Source organism: Heteronotia binoei, unplaced genomic scaffold (assembly GCF_032191835.1).
Source record: "Heteronotia binoei isolate CCM8104 ecotype False Entrance Well unplaced genomic scaffold, APGP_CSIRO_Hbin_v1 ptg001786l, whole genome shotgun sequence".
Lineage (NCBI taxonomy): Eukaryota > Metazoa > Chordata > Lepidosauria > Squamata > Gekkonidae > Heteronotia > Heteronotia binoei.
The window spans coordinates 3,657-21,831 of record NW_026800403.1 but is presented as its reverse complement, the minus strand read 5'-3'; the positions used below and the strand labels follow the sequence as shown (position 1 = coordinate 21,831).

The 18,175-nt window shown below is 48.7% G+C and overlaps 1 protein-coding gene across 1 annotated transcript in view; it reads right to left on the bottom strand.

Annotated features, from left to right (window-relative positions):
* The window catches only part of LOC132565873 (signal-regulatory protein beta-1-like), a gene marked incomplete at both ends in the record, with an annotated part of 44,253 nt that extends 27,586 nt beyond the window's left edge, over positions 1–16,667 (bottom strand). Inside the window, 2 exons of the mRNA XM_060230535.1 lie at positions 7,756–8,070; positions 16,326–16,667. Of these exons, the coding sequence (XP_060086518.1) occupies positions 7,756–8,070; positions 16,326–16,667 (657 nt within the window). The remainder of the gene's footprint in view (positions 1–7,755; positions 8,071–16,325) is intronic.
* Positions 16,668–18,175: the final 1,508 nt, after the last annotated feature.

The window sequence follows — 18,175 nt, the reverse complement described above, 5'->3', positions numbered from 1 at the left end:
TGAGAGGACTCTCACAGCAGCTGCCCTTTCGAGGACAGAGAGCGGCCTACAATCTCCTTTCCCTTCCTCCCCCACAACAGACACCCTGTGAGGTAGATGAAGATATTCGATTTATATCCCGCCCTCCACTCCGAAGAGTCTCAGAGCGGCTCACAATCTCCTTTACCTTTCTCCCCCACAACAGACACCCTGTGAGGTAGATGAAGATATTCGATTTATATCCCACCCTCCACTCCGGAGCGTCTCAGAACGGCTCACAATCTCCTTTCCCTTCCTCCCCCACAGCAGACACCCTGTGAGGTGGGTGGGGCTGAGAGGACTCTCACAGCAGCTGCCCTTTCGAGGACAACCTCTGCCAGAGCTATGGCTGACCCAAGGCCATCTCAGCAGGTGCAGGTGGAGGAGTGGGGAATCAAACCCAATTCTCCCACACTTCACCACTAGACCAAACTGACACCAAGGTAGTCGCTTCCCATTCTTGAACCCATTGGGAGCATACCGGGAGCTGCGGACACTGGACTTGCAATGAACGCACATCTGTGCAGTGTCTTAATCAGGGCTTTTTTTGGAGCAGGACCTCCTTTGCCTATTAGGCCACACACCCCTGATGTAGCCAATCCTCCAAGAGCGCACAGGGTCTAATGTAAGCTCCAAGAGCATTGGCTACATCGGGGTGGGGTGGCCTAACATGCACAGGAGTTCCTGCTACAAAAAAAGCACTGGTCTTAATAGTGAGCTATTTTATTTACACATAAACTCTTAAGGGCAACTGCATAGAAACGATAGACTGATCTTTTATCCGTAAGAAAAACTGTTTCGGGAGGTAGCAGGAAGTGGCGGGGCAGGAGGGGCAAGTGGAGGAGCAGGGGGGGGCACAAGACCTTTCCCCACTTCCTTCTCCACTCGTTACTTCCTCCTGAAGCAATCCCACCCCCTCCAAGCAAAGAAAAGGATCATTAGTCTATTGCAGCATGCATTTGCCACGCGACGCAGTTTAGCCTTAAACGGCAATCGATCCTTAGGTGGGGAATCTCCGCACACGGCAAATCCAGAGAAGGTCACTGACTGCTTCTCCTGTCTCCACACTACGAGCAAGCAGTTAAGAAAGAGCCTCTAGCCACACGAAGGTTCTTTTTTTCACATGCGGTGGACTTGTGAAAAAGTGAAAGAGTAGAAGAAGAAGAAGAAGAAGATATTGGATTTCTATCCCGCCCTCCACTCCGAAGAGTCTCAGAGCGGCTCACAATCTCCTTTACCTTCCTCCCCCACAACAGACACCCTGTGAGGTGGGTGGGGCTGGAGAGGGCTCTCACAGCAGCTGCCCTTTCGAGGACAACCTCTGCCAGAGCTATGGCTGACCCAAGGCCATCTCAGCAGGTGCAAGTGGAGGAGTGGGGAATCAAACCCGGTTCTCCCAGATAAGAGTCCGCACACTTAACCACTACACCAAACTGGAGTATTGGAAGAGTATTGGAAGATGATACAAGAAATCTCCAAAATTTTGGGTTACGACTTCAAGAAAACTGCAGAGACTTTTTGGCTTGGGTTACCATTAGAAAAAATTTCCAAAGGAAGACAGGACTTTAATTTGGTACTTGCTCTCAGCTGCTCGGACATTGTATGCGCAGCTGTGGAAACAGGGAAAAATACCAGAGAAATGGGACTGGATTGTGAAAGGTTTATCGTGGAGTGAGATGGACAAATTAACTAAAACTTTAAAAGACTATGCTCTAGATATATTCAAAAAGGAGTGGAAGAAATTTAAAAGATACATGGAGAAAGAATGGAATATAAAAAGTCATTGGACATTTTTTTAGTAGTAATGAGAGAAGAAAAATATTGAACTTTGATTGGTTAGTGGTACCTTTACAATTGAATTTAAATTTATAACTTCGGGGAAGTCAAATATTGGAGGGAGGGGGTGTTGAAATACCATATGGGTTAGTATAGAAAAGAAACAATTAATTACTGTACCCATATGTTATTAATAAATTGTTAAAACACAAGAAAGAGCCTCTAGCCATCCAGATGACCCGTTTCCGAGCTACAGAGATTCTCTAAATTGTACTCAGATATATTCCTCAAGGCCCACTGAGACCCGAAAGAAACTCAAGCCAGGCATTCCGGCCAGGAGGCTGAAATCTCCGTCTTGCCCTTCCAACATTGCTCCTTTGTCAAACTGCCTCTGTCCAAAAGTCATGCTGGATGGCGCCTTACTCTTGAGAAAATAACAAGTGCTCGGCTGGATCTGGCCGCCTCCACCAGGTCAGAAGTCAGCCGTGCCCCTGGCATTTTGCAAAACAGAAGGATTAAGGGGTGGGGGGAGCAGCTTTATAAAGGAAATAAGGCTACGTCACAGCAGACTGGTCCAGGAAAACAAACTGCCTTGTTCTGCGTTGTCTAACACAGGGGTGTAGGGTTGTCAAGTCCAATTCAAGAAATATCTTCGGGGTGGAGCCAGGAGACGCTGGGGGTGGAGCCAAGAGCAAAGGTGTGACAAGCGGAATTGAACTCCAAAGGGAGTTCTGGCCCTCACATTCAAAGAGACCGCACACCTTTTCAATGCCTTCCCTCTACTGGAAATAATGGATAGGGGCACCTTCTTTTGGGGCTCATAGAACTGGACCAATCTTTTTGAAACTTGGGAGGGTCTTTTGAGAAGAGACATCGGATGCTATGCTGAAAATCTCATGTCTCTTCCTCAAAATACAGCCCCCTCCCCGCCCCCCGAACTTCGTAGTTAATTTCTCCATTATACCCTATGGGAATAAGTCTCCATAGAGAATAATGGAGTGCCCAGAAGATATTTCCCTCCCCCTCTTTCTGATAACCCTGAAGCGGGGGGAGGGTCTCCCAACCGGGGGATCACCTGCCCCCACCTGGGGATTAGAATACAATCCGAGATAGGTCACTATAATGGATAACAGAACAAAAAATGCAAGCTAGTGAACAATTTACTAAGAAATATATAGAAACCAGTCCAAATGTCCAAAACATGTACATTCAAGTCCCCAAGTAGTGTGGTGACAAGCCAATCGATGAAGTACTTGTTTCTTTCCAGTCTTCATCAGACCTGGGACCAATATTGATTCAGTTATATAGATTCCTACAGGGGTGTCAAACATGTGGCACAGGAACCAAATCAGGTCCCCGGAAACTCCTATCAGGCCCCCCAATAACTCACTGTCATCGGCTTCCTTCTCCCTCTCTTGCTTCCTTCTGCATCACAACTTGCATTGCCAGGCTTGCTCAATCGCACAGGAGCTACAGAGCAAAGCTCCCCCCTTGGGGAAGAAGTAGGGGAAGGAGAGCTTGCTTTGCCAGATGCTCTCAATCACGCAGCAGAGCTACTGAGCCAAGCCTCTCTTCCTTCTGTTGGCTGAGGCTCAGCAAGCCAGTGAGGTGGGTTAGGCTGAGCGTGTGTGTTTGTCTGTGTCCTTTATAAAGTTTATGATCGATTTGGCACTCACCTTACGCCGCTCTCACGTTCGTCTTCTCAGCGTGGCTTCCTTCCGATTTCCCACTATCTGCCCCAGGCCTGCAGCAAGGATCGGCGTTTTCACGCAGCAAACAGAAACTGGTTTTTAGCGGTTTCTGTTTGCTGCGTGAAAACGACAATCCATACGTCAGCCCCGGGGCAGATAGTAGGAAACTGGAAGAAAGCCACACTGAGAAGACGAACGTGAGAACGGCATAAGGTGAGTGGGAAATCAGTCTATATCTCCGTGACCTGGCATTACATTTGATGACGCACATGGCCTGGCCTGACAAAGTCAAGATCTGGCCCTCATAGCAAAGGAGTTCGACACCCCTGGTCTAACATGTCACATTTTAGTGTTTGTGCTTTGTTCAGATGACAGATCCTTTCCAAGTTTCCTCAGTTCCTACTGCATTGCTTATTAGGTGGATCATTCTACGGATTGCATGGATTTATGTTGTGGAATCCGCCGTGAGAGCCAGTTTGGTGTAGTGGTTAAGTGTGAGGACTCTTATCTAGGAGAACTGGGTTTGATTCCCCACTCCTCCACTCGCAGCTGCTGGAATGGCCTTGGGTCAGCCATAGCTCTCTTACCTGGAAGAACCGGGTTTGATTCCCCACTCCTCCACTTGCACCTGCTAGCATGGCCTTGGGTCAGCCATAGCTCTGGCAGAGGTTGTCCTTGAAAGGGCAGCTGCTGTGAGAGCCCTCTCAGCCCCACCTGCCTCACAGGGTGTCTGTTGTGGGGGAGGAAGGGAAAGGAGATTGTGAGCCGCTCTGAGACTCTTCGGAGTGGAGGGCGGGATATAAATCCAATATCTTCATCTACCTCACAGGGTGTCTGTTGTGGGAGAGGAAGGTAAAGGAGATTGTGAGCCGCTCTGAGACTCTTCGGACTGGAGGGTGGGATATAAAACCAATATCTTCTTCATTGAGAAAGGCAGAGTGTGAACAGAATGATAGAATCATAGAGTTGGAAGGGACCTCCAGGGCTATCTAGTCCAACCCCCTGGACATGCAGGAAACTCACAAATAAAAAAGGTAAAGGTAGTCCTCTGTGCAAGCACCTGTCGTTTCCGACACTGGGGTGACGTTGCTCTCACAACGTTTTCACGGCAGACATTTTACGGGGTGGTTTGCCATTGCCTTCCGCAGTCCTCTACGCTTTCCCCCCAAGCAAGCTGGGCACTCATTTTACCCACCTCGGAAGGATGGAAGTCTGAGTCAACCTGAGCCGGCTACCTGAAACCAGCTTTCGCTGGGATCGAACTCAGGTCGTGAGCAGAGAGTTCAGACCGCAGTACTGCAGCTTTACCAAATACCTCCCCCTGAATTCACAGGATCTTCATTGCTGTCAAAGGGCCATCTAGCCTCTGTTTAAAAACCTCAAGGAAGGAGAGCCCACCACCTCCTGAGATCTGTCAAGGTCAAGTTATCCTGGGCCACCCAGGTCAGAGCAGATGAACAGAGGCGGATTTAAATAAAATAAAGGGGAGGAGCAAATAGGTTAAGGAACATATTATCTTATATAATAAAAGAGGATCAATATGGCTTTGTAAAGAATAGGAGTATTGCACATCCTATAAGGAATATATTGAATGTATTGTACCATAAACGTTCTGGGCAACTTGCTTTACTTAAATTAGATGTATACAGGGCATTTGATACGCTGTCCCATGAATTCTTATGGTCCATAATGAAGAAGTGTGGGATTGGGCCAGTATTCTTAAAAGCCATTCAAGAGGTCTATAGGGAGGGGTCAGCAGTGGTAAGAGTAAACAACGAACATACGGATCAGCTCCCAATTGAGAGAGGTGTGAGGCAGGGGTGTCCACTTTCCCCATCCCTGTTTATAATGGCGATAGAGCAACTAGCAGAAAGGATTAGGAATTCAGGGAGAATAGAAGGCTGTAGAATAGGAAAGGAGGAAATAAAAATCAATTTATTTGCAGATGACATAATCATGACAATATCTAACCCGAAAGAAGCCATTAGGGAAACGAAAATTATTTTAGAAGATTTTGAAGCCGTATCAGGTTTAAGAATAAATATGGGAAAGTCTGAAATAATGTACTTTAATGTTGGTTTGGAAGAAAGGAAAGAGATTAATAGGGTAACTAATATGGGGATGGGAGTTAAGAAATTTAAATATCTAGGGATAGAAATTTATAAAAATATTAACAGGATAGTGGAGGGAAATTATAATAAAATCTGGGAGAAAATAGAGAGGGATATGCAGCAGTGGGGGAAAAGGACGATGAGCCTGACCACTAGAATAAAGAGTGTATCGATGTTTTGGATGCCAAGGTTGTCGTACCTTTTTCAAACGATACCATTGGAGTTAGATAAGCAAAAAATGACTAACTGGAACACTAAAATAAGGGAATGGATATTTGGTAGTAGGAAACTTAGATTTCCAAAAAAATTGGCATACAATCATAAATCGGAACTTGGATGGGGAGTCCCAGATATAGTCAATTATTATGAAGCATTTCAGCTTAAGGCATTATTAGAAATAGAGAAGGAAGGGGATCAGAAATGGATAAGGTTTGAGAATGAAGCTAATAATGGGGTAGGAAAACATGGCATCTTTACAAACATGGGGGCGAAGGAACTTAATTTAAACGTGGGACCAAGGAAAAATGGGCTAAATGTTTGGAAGAAATGGCAACCGAAATGGCTAAATCGGGTATCTAGATGGACGCCATTAGAAATGTTGATGGAAGGAGACAAGGAGCATAGGTGGAGCGAACTACTTAAGGCTAAAGGATTTAGAAGGGTAGAAGATTTGTTAATATTAGATAAGTTAAAACCATTACATGAATTTCAAGAAGTCGTAGGAACACAATACTGGCTTAAGGCTACAGGATTGTACACTAAAGTTAAGAAGGAAGTAGAGAAGAGTAACTTAAATGAAGAAGAACCTATGGAAAAGTTTTATAAATTAATGGGTAAAACAAAAAAAGGATTAGTAGGCATCCTATACAGGAGCATGAATTCAGGTAACGAAGGAGCAATAAGCTACCTTCAACAGTCATGGAGTTTAGAAGGCCAAATAACAAAACGAACAGGGGAGAAGATAACGGAAGGTTTAAAAAAAGTTAAGATACATAAGGTTAGAGAAATGGAATTGAAATTTTTCACCAAATGGTATAGAACTCCGGCTACTTTAGCCAATATGTTTCCTGGGTTGAGCCCTAAGTGTTGGCACTGTAAGAAAGAAAAGGGATGGTATTCCCACATGTGGTGGGAGTGTCCTGAGGCCAAGAAACTATGGGATATGGTAGTGGGAATGATAAAGAAATTCTTTCAGGTAGAGCCGAGAATTAACTTTGAACTAATGCAGATGAGTTTAGTAGGGAATGAAAAAATAGGGAAGAACAACCAACATTTACTAAAAGCAATGATATCAGCGGGTAAAGCGGTAATAGCGGCAGGATGGAAGGATAAAAGTAAATGGAAGGAAAGTACTTGGCATAACTATCTCTTTGATTTTGTCCAGTCAGATATAGCCGCTATAATGTTGCAAGAAGAATCATGGGAAGAAAGAAGATCAAGAATTAAAGAAAAGTGGCTGACCTATCTGAAATGGGCGAAGGAAGAAAGGAGAGTGGACATTCAGTGGAAGCTTCGAGTCCTTTGTCCCTGGCTGGAAGAAGAAAAGGATGTATAGACTAAGGGGGGTGGGTTGGGGGTAAATGTAAAATGGATATCAGAAACCATGTAGAGAAACGGATAATGTATTAATAATAAAAAATATACATATAAAAAAAAATAAAATAAAATAAAATAAAGGGGAGGGACGGTGGCTCAGTGGTGGAGCATCTGCTTGGGAAGCAGAAGTTCCCAGGTTCAATCCCCGGCATCTCCAACTAAAAAGGGTCCAGGCAAGTAGGCGTGAAAAACCTCAGCTTGAGACCCTGGAGGGCAGGGGAGGGATGGTGGCTCAGAAGTAGAGCATCTGCTTGGGAAGCAGAAGGTCCCAGGTTCAACCCCCGGCATCTCCAACTAAAAAGGGTCCAGGCAAATAGGTGTGAAAAACCTCAGCTTGAGACCCTGGAGAGCCATTGCCAGTCTGAGAAGACAATACTGACTTTGATGGACCGAGGGTCTGATTCAGTAGAAGGCAGCTTCATAGGTTCAAAATAAATTAAGATCTGCTTCTCCCCCGAGGCTGGTCAACAGGGCATGATGGAGAGACCCCTCCCATGCTCTCTGGGTGACACGACCTTGTCCTTTCTCTACGGTGATCCCCTGTGCAGCAACGTTTCTCATACCTCGAAGGGCATTGCCCAGTTTGAAGCTCTGCGACAAGGGGCCGCTCAAGGTGCTGTGCTGGATCTGGCAGGAAAGCTCCGACTTCACGTCCTTCTCCGTGAGGGTCACCGCCACGGTGCTCACAACTCGATAAGAGGGGCTCTCTGTCGGGGGCAGAGTCATGGTCCGGGAGTCATGGATGGTCCTCCAGTTCTTATGCCAGGTGACCGTGATCTCTCGGGGGAAGAACCCATCCGAGGTGCAGCTGAAAGTCACCAAGGTCCCCGAATCCACTCTGCTTGGAGGGCCGGTGATTGAGGGCTGGGACGGTGTGGCTGGAGGAGGAAAGGAACAAATGAGTTTCCTGGTATCCCAAGCAACGGATATCGCAGTGCAAGTCATCACACAGCTGCAACATGGAACCAACAAAGGGATTAATTGGGATGGAAAGCGCCATCAAGTCAAAGTGACTTGTTCAAGGGTGTTCAAGGCATAAGAACATAAGAGAAGCCATGTTGGATCGGGCCAATGGCCCATCCAGTCCAACACTCTGTGTCACATAAGAACATAAGAGAAGCAATGTTGGATCAGGCCAACGGCCCATACAGTCCAGCACTCTGTGTCACATAAGAGCATAAGAGAAGCCATGTTGGATCACGCCAATGGCCCATCCAGTCCAACACTCTGTGTCACATAAGAACATAAGAGAAGCCCTGTTGGATAAGGCCAGTGGCCCCTCCAGTCCAACACTCTGTGTCACATAAGAACATAAGAGAAGCAATGTTGGATCACGCCAATGGCCCATCCAGTCCAACACTCTGTGTCACATAAGAACATAAGAGAAGCCCTGTTGGATCAGGCCAATGGCCCATACAGTCCAACACTCTGTGTCACATAAGAACATAAGAGAAGCAATGTTGGATCACGCCAATGGCCCATCCAGTCCAACACTCTGTCACATAAGAACATAAGAGAAGCCCTGTTGGATCAGGTCAGTGGCCCCTCCAGTCCAACACTCTGTGTCACACAGTGGCCAAAAAATTTTTATATATATATATATATATATATATATATATATATATACACACACACACACACACACACACACACACATACATATATACACACTGTGGCTAATAGCTTGTAGCTGCTACCACCTCCTGTGGCAGTGAATTCCACATGTTAATCACCCTTTGGGCAAGAGCTGAACGGAGGTAGTTTAATATCGCTTCCCTCTGCATAGCAACCCTGGACTTCCATGGTGGTTGCCCACCCAAAGATTAACCAGGGCCCAACCTTGCTTGGCTTCTTAGACCTGTCAAGGTCAAGTTAACCAGGGCCATCCAAGTCAGGGCAGACACTTCATCATTACACCAAACTGACACCCAGATAGTCACCTCCCGGTCTTGAACACATTGGGAGCATACCGGAAGCTGTGGCCACTGGACTTGCAATGAATACACATCTGACCATTGTCTTATTCAGGGCTTTTTTCGCAGTAGGAACTCTTTTGCATATTAGACCACACACCCCTGATGTAGTCAGTCCTCCAAGAGGTCACAGGGCCTACTGTTTTATATTTATAATCTGAATTTCTCATTTTAATTCATGGGAGATGAATTACTCCAAGCCACTGATTAGAGGAGAAAGGCAGAGTCACACGGGTACTGGCAAGAAGACTGAAGAAGACCGCCGATTTATACCCTCCCTTCTCTCTGAATCAGAGACTCAGAGCGGCTTACAATCTCCTATATCTTCTCCCCCCACAACAGACACCCTGTGAGGTAGGTGGGGCTGAGAGGGCTCTCACAGCAGCTGCCTTTTCAGGACAACCCTTTCAAGGACAACTGGTATGAAAGCTACGGCTGACCCAAGGCCATTCTAGCAGCTGCAAGTGGAGGAGTGGGGAATCAAACTCGGTTCTCCCAGATAAGAGTCCGTGCACTCAACCACTACACCAAACCAGAATGGGACTGGGTGTGACTGGAAAGGAAGAAAATACAAGATGATGTGGGGCTTTGTGCAGGGGATGGGAGAGAGCGAAAGGGAAGACTGGGTCTCAGATGGAACGATAATCAGGGGTCGTTTTGTAGAAAAATAGGTGGTGGAGCTCATCTAGGGATTGTTACGTAGCTGCACCTACTCTTCAATGGACAAGGAGGTGGAACTCTCGGAAGGAGGAGGAGGAACTGTCAGAAAGGTTCAGGAGCTGTGTTCCTGTGAGCTCCCACTGAATCTGAGGCCTGACTATAATCCATCACAAGAGAATACTTCCTCCATCCCCACACAATGCTTGCTTAGGAACAGGGATAAGAACATAATAGAAGCCATGTTGGATCAGGCCAATGGCCCATCCAGTCTAACATTCTGTGTCACATAAGAACATAAGAGAAGCCCTGTTGGATCAGGCCAATGGCCCCTCCAGTCCAACACTCTGTGTTACATAAGAACATAAGAGAAGCCATCTGGATCAGGCCAATGGCCCATCCAATCCAACACTCTGTGTCACATAAGAACATAAGAGAAGCCCTGTTGGATCAGGCCAATGGCCCATCCAGTCCAACACTGTGTCGCATAAGAACATCAGAGAAGCCATGTTGGATCAGGCCAATGGCCCATCCAGTCCAACACTCTGTGTCACATAAGAACATAAGAGAAGCCAGGTTGGATCAGGCCAGTGGCCCCTCCAGTCCAACACTCTGTGTCACATAAGAACATAAGAGAAGCCCTGATGGCTCAGGCCAATGGCCCATCCAGTCCAACCCTCTGTGTCACATAAGAACATCAGAGAAGCCATGTTGGATCAGGCCAATGGCCCATCCAGTCCAACACTCTGTGTCACATAAGAACATAAGAGAAGCCAGGTTGGATCAGGCCAGTGGCCCCTCCAGTCCAACACTCTATGTCACATAAAAACATAAGAGAAGCCCTGATGGCTCAGGCCAATGGCCCATCCAGTCCAACCCTCTGTGTCACATAAGAACATAAGAGAAGCCAGGTTGGATCAGGCCAGTGGACCCTCCAGTCCAACACTCTGTGTCACATAAGAACATCAGAGAAGCCCTGTTGGATCAGGCCAATGGCCCATCCAGTCCAACACTGTGTCACATAAGAACATCAGAGAAGCCATGTTGGATCAGGCCAATGGCCCATCCAGTCCAACACTCTGTGTCACATAAGAACATAAGGGAAGCCCTGTTGGTTCAGGCCAGTGGCCCATCCAGTCCAACACTCTGTGTCACACAGTGGCCAAAAATTTTTTATACACACACACACACTGTTTCTAATAGCCACTGATGGACCTCTGCTCCATATTTTTATCCCATCCCCTCTTGAAGCTGGCTATGCTTGTAGCCGCCGCTACCTCCTATGGCAGTGAATTCCATGTGTTAATTATGTGGATCATCTCCCCCCCACCCCGCGGAAAGGTTCAACGCCAAAGCCAGCATTAGTACAGAGGGTTTCTGACAGATTAGGCTGCTTTCCATGCCGCAAAGGAAGCAAATGCCGCACAGAGCCTTTCTTTTTAGCAAGCAGCAAAATAGCCTTATCTCTATGGAACAACATGCAGAGATAAAAGGAGCCAGAACCCGGCTAAGATGTTAGATCAGTTAGTGGAGATTAGTTCAATGGAGTGGTCAAGTATGGTCGCCCAGTGGTCAAGAATTTTTAAAATGTTAGCATTAGCTGAAGGAGGGGGAAAAGGATAGGTAAATTTCAACACGCTTCGCCTCACCGCAAAAAACAAATGAGCGAATCCTCACCGAACAACGAAACAAACTTTTCAACAAGCGGTAACGAATGACAACTCTGAACGACTTAAGGGACGAATTCTCTTGAGTGGGAACGATTCTTCGGATTTTACCTTCAAAATCAGCCCCTCTCAAGCAATTCTCTCCCTCTAAGCTATGATATTGGATTTATATCCCGCCCTCCACTCCAAAGGGTCTCAGAGCGGCTCACAATCTCCTTTCCCTTCCTCCCCCACAACAAACACCCTGTGAGGTAGATGAAGATAATGGATTTATATCCCGCCCTCCACTCCGAAGAGTCTCAGAGCGGCTCACAATCTCCTTTCCCTTCCTCCCCCAAAACAGACACCCCGTGAGGTAGATGAAGATATTGGATTTATATCCCGCCCTCCACTCCGAAGAGTCTCAGAGCGGCTCACAATCTCCTTTCCCTTCCTCCCCCACAACAGACACCCCGTGAGGTAGATGAAGATATTGGATTTATATCCCGCCGTCCACTCCGAAGAGTCTCAGAGCGGCTCACAATCTCCTTTCCCTTCCTCCCCCACAACAGACACCCCGTGAGGTAGATGAAGATATTGGATTTATATCCCGCCCTCCACTCCAAAGGGTCTCAGAGCGGCTCACAATCTCCTTTCCCTTCCTCCCCCACGACAGACACCCTGTGAGGTAGATGAAGATATTGGATTTATATCCCGCCCTCCACTCCGAAGAGTCTCAGAGCGGCTCACAATCTCCTTTCCCTTCCTCTCCCACAACAGACACCCTGTGAGGTAGATGAAGATATTGGATTTATATCCCGCCCTCCACTCCGAAGAGTCTCAGAGCGGCTCACAATCTCCTTTCCCTTCCTCCCCCACAACAAACACCCTGTGAGGTAGATGAAGATATTGGATTTATATCCCGCCCTCCACTCCGAAGAGTCTCAGAGCGGCTCACAATCTCCTTTCCCTTCCTCCCCCACAACAAACACCCTGTGAGGTAGATGAAGATATTGGATTTATATCCCGCCCTCCACTCCGAAGAGTCTCAGAGCGGCTCACAATCCCCTTTCCCTTTCTCCCCCACAACAGACACCCTGTGAGGTGGGTGGGGCTGAGAGGGCTCTCCCAGCAGCTGCCCTTTCAAGGACAACCCCTGCCAGAGCTATGGCTGACCCAAGGCCATTCCAGCAGGTGCAAGTGGAGGAGTGGGGAATCAAACCCGGTTCTCCCAGATAAGAGTCTGCACACTTAACCACTACGCCTATGGAGTCCTGTGAGCAAAAATTCTGCTTTGTCAGCTACCGGCATTAAAAATATAAACTACGCCATAAATCGGTTTGCTCTGGGGCCACTTTTCCTGAGCTAAGACAAAAAAAAAAAAAAAAGCGTGAGCCAGAGGCTAAAAAACTGTGAGCTAGCTCACACTAACTCAGCTTACAGGGAACACTGCTCCCAAGGCTGGCACATTTATTAAAGTAGCAAAGTCTGGGCTCTATTCTATGGCTTTGCATGGAATGTGGGATTTGCCCCCACAGTCCTGGGACTCACCGAGTGTACTTCCCTCTCTGGACACTGCAGCGCCACAAATAGAGAGGAGAGGGGAGGGGGAAGATCCTGTGAATTTAGGAGGGGGGGGGTGTTTGTGAGTTCCCTGCATTGGGCAGGAGGTTGGACTGGATGGCCCTGGAGGTCCCTTCCAACTCTATGATTCTATGGCACATGCGGGCAAAGGGGAGGGGAGGGGTGGTGGGGCACAGGGTTGCAGGGTGGTGCTGCGGAGGGAGCAGGGCACGGCGAGTCTGCCTGGAGCGCCGCGCACCCTAGGGGCGGCCCTGGTTGCAATTCAGCAATCTCTCTTATCTCCTCCTGAAATTCCTTTGTACGAGAACAGCAGCTGAACGTTCTGGAAGGTTAAAATGTTCCTCCACTTGGTTTTTGAATGCTGCGGTTTCTAATAGCAGTAGAAAAAGTATGAGCCCTGCAGCGCCTTATAGACTAACAAAATTTGTGGTAGGCTATGAGCTTTCATGAGTCACCGCTCACTTCTTTCGACTCCTTTCCATTTATTCTCTGCATCCTCCTGGACGGAATCCTCCTGGACCGAACTGAGACCTAGGTTTCCTGTCTCATTACCATTGCTGGTATATCTATACCTACCTTCCCCTCTGCATATCACACCTAACCCAATCCCGTCTGCTATTGCCATTCAGCATCTAAAAGCATCTTTATAACGTTTATATTTCCAGTACCTTGGGTTGCATTTTATGGCACACATGGCCTGGCCCAACAAGGTGACATTTATATTGGATCCAACCCTTCCGCTCTATGAAGCATCTGTGCAGAACTTTCCCCCTGACTGGCCCCTCAGATGATTAGTAGTAGTAGAAGAAGATGATACTGGATTTACATCCCGCCCTCCACTCCGAATCTCAGAGCGGCTCCAATTGTCTATATTTTCTCCCCCCACAGCAGACACCCTGTGAGGTGGGTGGGGCTGAGAGAGCTCTCGCAGCAGCTGCCCTTTCGAGGACAACTCCTGCAAGAGCTATGGCTGACCCAAGGCCATTCCAGCAGGTGCAAGTGGAGGAGTGGGGAATCAAACCTGGTTCTCCCAGATAAGAGAGCTGTGGCTGACCCAAGGCCATTCCAGCAGCTGCAAGGGGAGGAGTGGGGAATCAAACCCGGTTCTCCCAGATAAGAGAGCTCTGGCTGACCCAAGGCCATTCCAGCAGCTGCAAGGGGAGGAGGGGGGAATCAAACCCGGTTCTCCCAGATGAGAGAGCTCTGGCTGACCCAAGGCCATTCCAGCAGCTGCAAGTGGAGGAGGGGGGAATCAAACCCGGTTCTCCCAGATAGGAGAGCTCTGGTTGACCCAAGGCCATTCCAGCAGGTGCAAGTGGAGGAGGGGGGAATCAAACCCGGTTCTCCCAGATAAGAGAGCTATGGCTGACCCAAGGCCATTCCAGCAGCTGCAAGTGGAGGAGTGGGGAATCAAACCCGGTTCTCCCAGATAAGAGAGCTATGGCTGACCCAAGGCCATTCCAGCAGCTGCAAGGGGAGGAGTGGGGAATCAAACCTGGTTCCTCCCAGATAAGAGTCCGAACACTTCACCACTACACCAAACTGGCCTGGAAGAACACAGGCCTCTTGGAATACTTCCCCAAGCCAGGAATAAGGTTCCTCTTTCACAAATGTTTCCAAAAGCCAATTGAAGCTTTCATTAAGGTCACATTAGGTGAGAGAGTTTCATACTTCATTAATTTAGATGGGTAACCCCATTAGCCTGTCTGCAGCAGTAGAAAAGAGCAAGAGTGGGTGGGCCTGAGAGAGCTCTCCCAGAAGCTGCCCTTTCAAGGACAACTCTGCAAGAGCTATGGCTGACCCAAGGCCATCCTAGCTGCTGCAAGCGAAGGAGTGGTGAAGAAGAAGACTGCAGATTTATACCCTTCCTTCCCTCTGAATCAGAGAGAGCGGCTTACAATCCCCTATATCTTCTCCCTCCTACAACAGACAGCCTGTGAGGTTAGTGGGGTTGAGAGAGCTCTTACAGCAGCTACCCTTTCAAGGACAGAGAGCGGCCTACAATCTCCCTTCCCTTCCTCCCCCACAACAGACACCCTGTGAGATGGGTGGGGCTGGAGAGGGCTCTCACAGCAGCTGCCCTTTCAAGGACAACTCTGCAAGAGCTATGGCTGACCCAAGGCCATCCTAGCTGCTGCAAGCAAAGGAGTGGGGAAGAAGAAGACTGCAGATTTATACCCTTCCTTCCCTCTGAATCAGAGAGAGCGGCTTACAATCCCCTATATCTTCTCCCTCCTACAACAGACACCCTGTGAGGTTAGTGGGGTTGAGAGAGCTCTTACAGCAGCTACCCTTTCAAGGACAGAGAGCGGCCTACAATCTCCTTTCCCTTCCTCCCCCACAACAGACACCCTGTGAGGTGGGTGGGGCTGGAGAGGGCTTTCACAACAGCTGCCCTTTCAAGGACAACTCTGCAAGAGCTATGGCTGACCCAAGACCATCCAAGCTGCTGCAAGCGAAGGAGTGGGGAAGAAGAAGACTGCAGATTTATACCCTTCCTTCCCTCTGAATCAGAGAGAGCAGCTTACAATCCCCTATATCTTCTCCCTCCTACAATAGACACCCTGTGAGGTTAGTGGGGTTGAGAGAGCTCTTACAGCAGCTACCCTTTCAAGGACAGAGAGCGGCCTACAATCTCCTTTCCCTTCCTCCCCCACAACAGACACCCTGTGAGGTAAGTGGGGCTGAGAGAGCTCTTACAGCAGCTGCCCTTTCAAGGACAACTCTGCAAGAGCTATGGCTGACCCAAGGCCATCCTAGCAGCTGCAAGCGAAGGAGTGGGAAAGAACACGACTGCAGATTTATACCCCGCCTTCTCTCTGAATCAGAGACTCAGAGCGGCTTACAATGTCCTGTATCTTCCTCCCCCACAACAGACACCCTGTGAGGTGGATGGGGCTAAGAGAGCTCTCACAGCGGCTGCCCTTTCAAGGACAGCTCTGTGAGAGCTATGGCTAACCCAAGGCCATTCCGGCAGCTGTAAGTGGAGGAGTGGGGAATCTAAATAAATAAATAAACAAATAAAGGAGTAGCTGTCTAGGAGGGGTGAGGAGAAAAATACCTGGGCTTCCCTTTAGAAGGAAAAAAAAGTCTTTCTTTGTCTTCCAGTTAGTGGCTCTAACTGCTGAACCAAAAGGGCTGACCCTTCCCCCAAGGCCCTTCAGCACATCCAGAGTTCAGATCCCTCAAAGGCCCATCTCAGAGAGGGAAACGGCGCACGGACTACTTGCCCTGTGCCCATTCCGTCACCAGCGGGGTCTGGATGGTACTCACCGATCACCGAAACCTCAGTGCCCTTTCCCGACTTATATTCCGTCTCCTGGACTCCCGCCTTGTATTTCGCACAGTAGTAGGTCCCGGCGTCCTCCGGCTGGATGTTGGTGATGCGGATGCTGTAGTCCGTGTCTGACCCAGGAAAGACCCTGGTCACTCGGGGAGGGAGTGCTGCTTTATCGTAGTAAACGGGAGGCTGGCTTCTGTCGGAGCCCTTGTACCATCGGACGCCCCCTGGTGGGCCATAGCCAATCAACGTGCAGTTGAGGTCGAGGGTCTCTCCTGCGGTCAGCCTCAAGGGTCCCTCGGTCTGTAGCACCGCCAGCTCCTGGGCTCTGGCACCTGCAACCAAAATGGAGAATTGGTTACCTGTTTGCTCCCCCAAATGGGGCACGAATGCTCTCTCAATGGAAGAGGTGCTGCGGCTTGGTGGAAGATCGTCTGCTTGGCAGGCAGAAGGTCCCAGGCTCCATCCCCACCATCTCCACTTCAAAGGAGCGAGGAGAAGGTGATGTGAAAGACCCTTCTCTGCCTGAGACCCTGGAGAGCTGCTGCCAGTCTGAGTAGACAATACCGACCTTGATGGACCGACGGCCTAATCTAAAGCAGTTTTGTTGGGGAGTGGCTGTAACTCAGGGGTCGAGCATCTGCTTGGCATGCAGAAGGTCCCAGGTTCAATCCCTGACATCTCCAGTTAAAAGAACCAGGTGGGAGGTGATAAGAAAGACCTTGACCTTTGACCCTGGCTCAGTGGCAGAGCCTCTGCTTGGCATGCAGAAGGTCCCAGGTTCAATCCCCGACATCTCCAGTTAAAAGAACCAGGTGGGAGGTGATAAGAAAGACCTTGACCTGTGACCCTGGCTCAGTGGCAGAGCCTCTGCTTGGCATGCAGAAGGTCCCAGGTTCAGTCCCCGGCATCTCCAGTTAAAAGAACCAGGTGGGGGGTGATAAGAAAGACCTTGATCTGTGACCCTGGCTCAGTGGCAGAGCCTTTGCTTGGCATGCAGAAGGTCCCAGGTTCAGTCCCCAGCATCTCCAGTTAAAAGACCAGGCAGGAGGTGACGGGAAGGACCTTGACCTGAGATCCTGGCTCAGTGGTCGAGCCTCTGCTTGGCATGCAGAAAGTCCCAGGTTCAATCCCTGGCATCTCCAGTTAAAAGGACCAGGCAGGAGGTGATGGGAAAGACCTCAGCCTGAGACCCTGGAGAGCCAGGAGGGGGAGCCGTGGCTCAGTGGAAGAGCCTCTACTTGGCATGCAGAAGGTCCCAGGTTCAATCCCCGGCATCTCCAGTTAAAAGGACCAGGTGGGAGGTGATGGGAAAGACCTCAGCCTGAGACCCTGGAGAGCCAGGAGGGGGAGCCATGGCTCAGTGGAAGAGCCTCTGCTCGGCATGCAGAAGGTCCCAGGTTCAATCTCTGGCATCTCCAGTTAAAAGGACCAGGCAACAAGCGATGTGAAAGATCTCTGACCGAGACAGACCTCAGAGAGGGGCTGCCAGACTGTGTAGACCAGGGGTAGCCAAACTGTGGCTCGGAAGCCACATGTGGCTCTTCTACACAAATTGCGTGGCTCTCAAAGCCCCCACAGCCCCAGTATGGAGAAGGCATTTTTCTCTTTAAATCATGTCCCCAGCCAAGCCAGCTGGCAGCTTGGAGAATGCATTTAAAATTAAAGTTATTTTCTTTCCATCCCTCCCCCATCTATTTGCCTTCCTTCCTTTCCCTGCAATTAAACATCTGACGTTCATGTCTTGTGGCTCTCAAACATCTGACATTTACTCTATGCGGCTCTGAGTTTTAAACAATTTTATTAATAACATATGGTAACAATATCTAATTATATCATTACT